Raw genomic sequence first — 9477 nt, 5'->3', positions numbered from 1 at the left:
ATTCCCCTCCCTCGGCCTGCCAAAAAATATTTGCCCCCCCTTGCACATGCCAAATATTGGGGATGCCAATTTGCAAACCTTAGATACATGTTGCGAGCTCAGCGAGCATAAAAATTTGCATATTTAAGCGTTTCCGTACTGTTTTCATAAGCCTTTTTAGAGCGTTTTATATAAAGGCGCCCCAAGAATATGTGCCAAAAATCGCTTGCCCTCCTCTCGGCTTGCCAAAAATTGCTTGCCCCTGCCCCACCCTTTCGGCTCGCCAAAATGTACCACCCCCCTCCCCATTTTACCCTCCTACCAGGGCTCATAATTATTGCACAGCCCCTAATACACTGCATATCGTACTTCTCATACCAAATTGTTGCACGTGTATAGATTGTCTCAATGGTCAGGTGGATAGCATGATGAAGAATTTGACTGTGTCATTAGCTGGGGTGTTGTCGCAAGTAATATGTTTCTATACACTTCGTTCGGTTTACGCGTATGATTTTCTTATTCATGGTGGAGATGGCAGTGGAAGTCATTACTATGTTGCAACTGCGATAGGAAAAGAGTTGGTCTATAGAGGCAACAATGTCACTATACTTGTCAGCGATATGTATGCCGATTCGGCGTCCAACCAGGACGATAATGCACATCTATTTGATTTCATCGTTTATAAGTCTGTGGTAACGGCGAGAGAATATCAGCATTTGATGACAATGATAGTTGAAACGGCTATATATGGTGACATGATCTCAATGATAAAGGTCATCGAAATAGGTAACGTTTTGGTTTTCGATCAATGCAAATCCATACTGGTTGACGAAGCCATAGTTCATCGACTTCGGCTACAAAAGTTTGACTTCATCATTGGTGATCATTGGTGGGCCTGCATCGCGCTGGTGGCGCAACTTCTAGACACTCCATTTGCTCTTCTGTCGCCAACTGCAGTGAGCATGTCACTACAATCTCAGGCCCATGTTTGTCCTACAAATCCAGCATATATTCCCGAACTAGTTTCTGGTCTTGATGCAAAAATGAATTTCATTGAACGTGTTTCAAATACTTTAATTCTAAGTGTGAATTTCATAGCGTATAGACGTTGCTTCTCACCTTACGATCAGTTAAAGGTTGATCTTAACATTGAACCAGAATCGTCCACGATGGAGGCTTTAGGCAAAGCTGAATTATTTTTCGTCAATACTAACTTTGTGCTGGATTTCTCGCGGCCTTTTATGCCAAACATGGTGCCGGTTGGAGGATTAACAACAAAACCATCAAGCCCACTAAACGAGGTAAATTTGTTACTATGGTCATGACAATATAATAATTATTATATTATAATAATACAATAATGATATTATATTATGTATAACTATAAAAGCTGTTGATTTTAAATGACTCTTACTAATAAATGACCATTAAAAGTACTTGGGATTGTCTGACATTTTGTCATTGTCGTCTATTCTCTACTGCAAGTCAGTTCTTCCAATTTTAAAAAGAAATTAGTATGCGTTTTCCATAGAGGCATGAAACTCAGAGTAACAAATTCTATTCCGGAATGCCTCGAATCTAAATTTCTATATGCACTCCCTTCTTTTTAAGACCAACCCCTAAAGTTATAACTAGATACTAATGCAGGCACAATACACACAACATATACTACGTAAGGACGAAGGTACATGAGATCAATAACTGATACTTGGCCGTCACCCAATCATTATCTTTTATATCGGACTCTGTTCTGAACATCATATAAAGGTCAAGTTTTATTTAATTTCGGGCAACATATCACTTGTGTCTCCTTTATGTTCAGAATTTAATCCACCATTGGCTTAGGCATTTATGCCGCGCCCTGGATGACAAGTTACTGACAACGTAACGCCAAAGCACCGTCAACGTGCAAAATGTCACTGTTTCAGCACACAATAGTAGGATTGATTCTTATTTTACCTATCCTTCCTTCACTTCATGGATTTGATTTTCTAATTCTTGGTGGAGATGGCAGTGGAAGTCATTACTATGTTGCAACTGCAATTGGTAGAGAATTGGCACATAGAGGCAACAATGTTACTGTGCTTGTCAGCGATATGTACGCAAGTGACGGAACTCAACGGGATGATGCAGATTTGTTCAGCATTTACGTTTACAAGTCGTTAGTAACTGAAGAACGTTTTCAGAGTTTATTGGCTGACATTGTTCACGTTTCCTTATACGGAGATTTAATGTCACTATTAAAAACCAACTCTTTGGTTGAAGATTTGATGCGTGACCAGTGTGAATCCATTCTAATAGATACCAATGTACTTGATCGCCTTCGACGACAAAAATTTGATTTGATAATCGGAGATTTTTGGTATATATGCGTAGGTTTGGTTGCGCAGTATTTAGATGTTCCATTCGCGCTGTTAACCCCTGCTTCCATCAGTATGTCAATAATGTCTGAAGTCAATGCTTGTCCAACAGATCCAGCGTTTATACCAGATATGATAACCGGATTAGATCAAAAAATGAACTTTATGGAACGGGTTACAAATACACTAACCGTGTCAATGAATTTGTACATGAATAGGCGTATGTATTCACATTATGATCAATTTAAAATTAAATATAACATTAAGCCTGATATCACAACATTCAAGACTTTGGGACATGCTGAACTATGGTTTATAAATGCAGATTTTGCTCTAGAATTTCCTAGACCTCTGATGCCGCATGTTGTACCGGTTGGTGGTTTGACAACCAAACCAGCAAAACAACTACCAAAGGTGTGTTTGTTTGTTTGTTTGTTCGTTTGTTACACTTTTTATGTTTAATTATAACAAAACGTCTAAGCAGTTTAAACTGCTCGTTTTTGCAGAGGGGTAACACAGAGAATAAGTTATATGCGATAGTTATAACAACCGCTAATTATGAATGTATAAGAATTTAACCCAGTGTTTTTCCAGACCCTGGAATATCGGAAGCAAATCCGAGTTTAAAACGCGATGGTTTCACCATTTTGTACCGTATTCTGTACTTCCAGAGTACAGCTAGCATCTTACGGTGCACACCAGTAAATAGCTCCCATTGACTTTCTGTATAAACAGGGTCCAGGAAAACGTCATTTTCTTGACTCCAGAGCGACTCAGTTCTTCAAAACTTACCCTTTCTGCAAGTCGAAGGTCAGATGAAGTCATCTATTGTAGAAATTATATACGGAGTCCAGCATTTTTTTCCAGAAAAATGCCGACTAGATCACCCTATAGCCCATACAGCGTATGCCACCTTACGAATAGCTTGGTGCTTCTGAAATGTAACACATTTTGAAAGTTTAGCCAAATTGTAATAAAAAGTCAGATCCTGCTCATTTTTCACAGACAATCTATTTCCCAGGCCTAAATGAGGATTAAATATGAATCAGGGCCTAATAGTTGGGTTTTAAGCCTTTTCTAATGGATTTAATTCAGTCGTATTGCACGTTTCCTCGTTTGAAACACTGATTTTTTTCTCCCAGGGTGTAGGAGACTTGTATTTACTTGGTGTAACTTACTTACGATACAATAGTGCTGTTTATTCCATATTGAGGGAAGTTTGGGAGTATGCTCTTGATGATAATGTGCTGGATAGATGCTGTCGCCCACATTGTATCATACCATACAACCTGAACTAGAATGAAGGCGCAATACACCTACTAATGATCACATTTTCATTGTTTTACATTACAGGAACTAGAATCGTTCGTGCAAAGTTCCGAAGATGGTGTGATCATCTTCTCCTTAGGGAGTTACTGTTCTATAACTGAGCAATCTATGGCGGATATGTTTGGCGAGGCTATTTCACAAGTATCACAGAAAGTCATCTGGAAACGTCGAGGAAAGAACCCCAAAGAATACCGTCCAATGTCAAAATGATGGATGTTATACCCCAAAATGATCTTTTAGGTAGGTAAACGTAATACTGATATAAACATTTTTGGTCGAGCTATTATTTTTGAAAATATTGGACGAGACGGTTAACTTTCCTATCGAGACCAATAAAAAAATGAAAAACATGTCAAAATTTGTCGGACTTTTTTTATTTTTGAACAAAGTTTCTTTGACTAAAAGAATGGGAGACAAATATTTTTGACAAAAAAAACATGTTAGGAAAAAGTGGTGACCCAGCAAACACCAAATATATATTTTACATCATTCACAAAAGGTTAGAAAAGGCCGTTGTTGATAACCTACTGCATATACTAACATAATATTATTTAAGTGTTGACAAATTATTTGGCGGTAGTTATAGTAGTGTGTTTTCATACAAAACGCTTTTAAACGTTTTCAAGACCTTTACATCATATTAACCCGACATTTAATGTTATTAAAACATTTTTGTATAAACCTCAACTCAAAATATAATATAACCTGTTTAAAAATGTTTGCTGTGGAGCATGTTGAGTCCACGTGTTGAATATTATTGGATCTTAAACTCTGTTCAAGGTATGTGAAGGAAGATTAGGAGAACATAATAATAAAGAAATTTGCGTGTGTTAGCGTCCGATCACATTAATTGTGATAACCTGTTTTGAATATGCACACTTTGTTCCTATCATCAAAATGGTAAGCAGTAGTTTAAGGGTATACGCGGTATTGTTTGGTCGAAGCAGCCAAAATATCGATTTTCATTATCTTAATCAATATATTATTGAAAAATAACACTTTGATGTTTTGCAAAAGTTCGTTCTACAAATCATATACTTTAAAAACTTTATTGTTGTCAATGAGTTATGCATGTTTGACAAAACTGTTGTTGTTTCAGCCCTATTCACAACATAACTCAAGAACCACAGGACCTACAAAAGTATATCTGTGATATTTGAATTCTTCTATACACTCGCTATGAAATGATCAATGCAAGTTTTGCCAAAGTTCACTACCATTCGCAAGATGCTGTGAACTACCAAATCGCAACAGTTCAAAATAGTTGTTAACCTTAAATGGCGTTTGAGTTTTACCATCTCCTCTAATGACGCACCAAATTTATGAATTAAAGCAATGTTTTTTATTTCTTTTTTGAAATTTTCTCTCTTATGGCATTCTTTTACGCCAACGCAAATTATGCGGACTAATGAATTATTACTTTATATTTTCATTAGCTGGCTTTTAGACATTTGAGAAGTATGGACTTCTTTGTATGGACGTCTTTGTACTGTGAACTCTGTATGAATACACAGATTTTATTTTGTAATCATTATATGTCTGTCTCTTGGTTGATATTTTCTGTACATGGATATTCTGTTCTCAGGTCATCCCAAGACTCGACTTCTCATTTACCAATGTGGCATTAATGGCATCTTCGAGGCACTCTACCACGGTGTACCAATCATCTGTATACCAATTTTCTTCGACCAGTTTGACAACGCTCAACGTGTAGCTTCTAGAGGCATAGGACTCCGACTAGATATAAGGACGCTGACTAGTAAAGAACTCCTGGATGCTATAAATACCGTGCTTGGTGATGAAAGGTAAATACATAGATATGGAACTCTGTAAAGGCCAGTGTAAATGTGTATAATATAGTCCATTGTTTTGCGTGCTGTAGTGCTGCGCGATATAGTCCATTGTTTTGTTTTCACTCTCCGCTGCGATGTTCGGTTATCCTCTGCGATTTACGGTTATCCGCTGTAATTTACAATTATCCTCTGCAATTTGCGGTTATCCTCTGTGATTGTCGGTTATCCTCTGTGATTTTGCGGTTATCCTCTGTGATTGTCGTTTATCCTCTGTGATTTGTGGTTATCCTCTGTGATTTTCGATTATCCTCTGCAATTTGCGGTTATCCTGTGTGATTTTCGGTTATCCTCTGTGATATTCGGTTATCTGCTGCGATTTACGATGTGTCAAGCGCTGCGACAAGCACTGCGTTTACAGCTCTCAACCTCCGCTTTGATTTGCGGCTACCCTCTGCAATTTACGGTTATCCTCTCCGATTTACGGTTATCGTCTGTGATTTTCAGTTATCCTCTGCGATTTTCGGTTATCCTCTGCGATTTCCAGTTATCCTCCGTGATTTGCGGTTATCCTCTGCAATTTACGGTGATCCTCTGATTTGCGGTTGTCCTATGTGATTTTCGGTTATCCTCTGTGATTTTCGGTTATCCATTGCGATTTTCGGTTATCGAGTGTCGCAAAAAATCATTTCCCCGGGGATGTATAGAGTTCTGTTCATTACATTCTGGAATACGGACATTTCGGTTTGTGTTTTCATCGGTAAAGGGAATCGCGAGTAATAGCGTACGATGACTAATACCTTTCGGAGGCAAAAGAAAGAACTTTTTCTAGGCGTTAACGACATGGGATCGTCAGGAAAAAGTTTTCTGTTACTGAAAGTTTTTTAGACATAGAGGTGAAAACTAATCGTTCTATAACTTCATCACTCGCGTATTTAATAATTACATAATTAGTAACATCGATGGACTTTACGATATATCCACATATATGGAATCAGTATGCCCATATTAAGACAAAATAATTGCAAACTCCATCAGAACCACATGATCTATGAGGTTGATACGTCAAACTCCCTGAAATAGCGCATGATGGGAAGGGGAAAATGTAACGTCTATAGCTTCCTTCGCGGCTATGTTATTCTTCTCCACGTTTTGTCCCTACGGCACATTTTGCTACAGCGGAAAACTGCGACAAAATGGTTAGGCATACTTGCCTATTTCACTATTACTTGAAAATAACATTTCTCTCTAGATGCAGAGAGTAAATGTGAAGATTCTGGATATCCTCAAAGAAAGGTTTCAACCCAACCTTATTTATTATTACCGATATGCATTGCTATACAAATATGTATTAAAACAGGTGTTTCATTATTATCAAACGTTGTTCTTTTCTTTTTAACAGCTTTAAATCCAACGTGGTAAAATTGTCTGCGATATTTCGCGATGATCCCAAGACTCCTGCTCAACGAGCTGCCGACTGGGCCGAGTTTGCTGCAAGACACAATGGCACGAAGCATCTACGATCAGCAGCACATGATTTAACCTTTATACAGTATCATTTGATAGACGTTTGGGCATTTATTATTGGGTGTATAGTTTTATTCGTAGGTTTGCTTATAACTTGTTGTCGGTTTACCTTACGGCTTTTATGCGGTTCATCTAAAAAGGTTAAAAAGGAGTAAGATATTAAATTGTAAAGATTCCCTTTTTTCATACATCGACCTATAAGGAACGGCTTAAAAACTAGATCACCGGTGGCTGATAGCAGTTGAACCGCGTTCCATTGCTTAGAACAATAGAAATCGGCTCCAAACGGATGGAATCGGCGGTTGAGCTCGGAAGCCGTCCCTAACTCGTTGCCATTTTAAAACGCGGCTGATTTTAAATAAGAATTTTCTGAAATGAAAAGGATTATCACATTAGCTGACAGACTCTCCTGACTTGTCCATGTAAGGACTAAACACTACGGTGTTGTTTTGGTTTGTTTGATTGCTGTTGTGTTTGTGTGTTTGCTTTTCTTCTTCTTCTTCTTCTTCTTCTTCTTTTTGTATATAGATGAAAGTAGCTCTTTTTAAGGTAACTTTATCGGATACTAGGCATATTCAGCAATGTAGCCACAATATCAAATGTAATTTGATCCGATCAAGCAAAATGGGGTAAATGTCACGAAAAGTCAATTTTCAGATGTTTTCATATGTAATGCTATCACAATAAGATCTAAGACATACTAGGTGTTTAAAAACAATTAAGATTTTAATGATGCATTCCACATACATGCCCTACAGATTGTGAGTATTTGACGTAGAATATTAGATGTAACATGTTTTCATTATTTAATCTATTCCTATTCTATTTCCAGTAATGTTTAACTTCTAACAAATCTTTGAAGCCGTTAAATCGATGTTGTCGAATGCTTGGTGGAAATATATAATATAATATATAAGTCATCAAATATTCGTTAGAAGTTCAACATTGCTGAACATAGAATGGGAGTAGTAGGTTGAACAACGAAGATATGTAGTATCAAATATTCTACATCCACTAAAAGGTCTGTAGTGGCCCTTCAACATGTTCAAGAATAAGTAATACACTGCAAAAAATATTTTACTCAACACCGAGTAAAAAGGTCACAGCTCAACAGTTGAGTAAAAAATTACTCAACATTGAGCTCATATATGTCACAACTCAACAAATCGTCGACCGCATCACATACTGACGTATTCGACATTTTTAACATTTTTGAGAAAATTGGTATATTAGTTTGTTATGTTCTACTCTATAAATTCACCAAAAATCATGCCTCAAAGTGGCTTAATTAGTAAGATATTAATTAATTTAATTATGTCGTATTTACACAACCTTGAAATGTCTGCATCACATAACGACGTATTTGGCGATCACCTATACTGCGCAAGCCCAGTATATCGTATCTGAAATTTGTAGAATTTGCCGTTTCACATACTGACGTATTTGCGCGACGTATTTGCGCGACTCAGTCAATGTACGGCAAAATTGCTGTTTTGTCCTTTTCACATACTGACGTATTTGCGCAACTGTTTCACATACTAACGTATTTGCGCGACGTATTTGTCATTTGAACGGGGAAATTGACATTAGTCCTTTTCACATAGTGACGTATTTTATTTAATATTGATTTTTTGCAGAATAAGGTATGCTCTGATAGTGATCAGTGAATTATGTTGAAAATATGGTATATTTGCATTACTGTTAAACTGGTTTTAATCGACAATAATATTTTAATCAAGATTATGCAGCAAATAAAAATCGCTAGATTTTCAAGTTCGATTTTCTCGAAATGCGTATTTAGCAAATACGTCAGTATGTGATACGGCCGACGAAATGAGTAAAACATTACTTAATGTTGAGTAATGTTTTACTCATTTGTTGAGTTGTGACCTATATCAGCTCAATGTTGAGTAATTTTTTACTCAACTGTTAAGCTGTGACATTTTTACTCAGTTTTGAGTAAAATATTTTTTGCATTTTTGTAATGTATTATCATTGTCTTCATTTTGCTTCATCGGGTCACAAATTATGTGTACTTGTGTAAAATCGTAAAATAAAGACTAGTGAAGATAAGTTTATGGGTTTCACAAAATACTGTAAGGCTTCTTATGCTTCCTTTTAAAATTCCCAGCATTTTATATTTTTGAGAGGGGCCTATGGTTTCCATAATTCTTGTTGTAGTTAATAATTCTGATACCATATAGAAAAAACTAAAATTTCTTTTGCCAGAAATATTAAAAAACTATTTTAGATTATTGTTGTGGTCTATTGCCATTTGGTCTAATACCATTTCGTCTAATTTCCGTTTAGTCTATATTCAATTGGTCTATTACCAGAAAGGCTAATTGCCACTTAGTCTAATAATCATATAGTCTAATGTCCATTTAGTCTAATATTGTTTGGTCTAATAACCGGTATGTCTACTAACCATATAGTCTAATGACCATTTGGTCTAATATTTCTTTAACAACCATTTGGTCTAATTCCCATAT

At 36.6% G+C, this 9477-nt stretch overlaps 1 protein-coding gene across 1 annotated transcript; it reads left to right on the top strand.

Annotated features, from left to right (window-relative positions):
• The first annotated feature begins 355 nt into the window (after positions 1–355).
• Positions 356–8086, top strand: LOC140172646 (UDP-glucuronosyltransferase 2C1-like). Its single transcript, XM_072195780.1, is given in 6 exon segments — positions 356–1280; positions 1908–2753; positions 3693–3836; positions 3839–3908; positions 5254–5473; positions 6861–8086. Coding segments are annotated over 6 exon segments (2436 nt in total). The 5' UTR covers positions 356–404; the 3' UTR covers positions 7141–8086.
• Positions 8087–9477: the final 1391 nt, after the last annotated feature.

This window comes from Amphiura filiformis, chromosome 16 (genome assembly GCF_039555335.1).
Source record: "Amphiura filiformis chromosome 16, Afil_fr2py, whole genome shotgun sequence".
Lineage (NCBI taxonomy): Eukaryota > Metazoa > Echinodermata > Ophiuroidea > Amphilepidida > Amphiuridae > Amphiura > Amphiura filiformis.
This window is presented reverse-complemented; position numbering and strand designations above follow the sequence as displayed.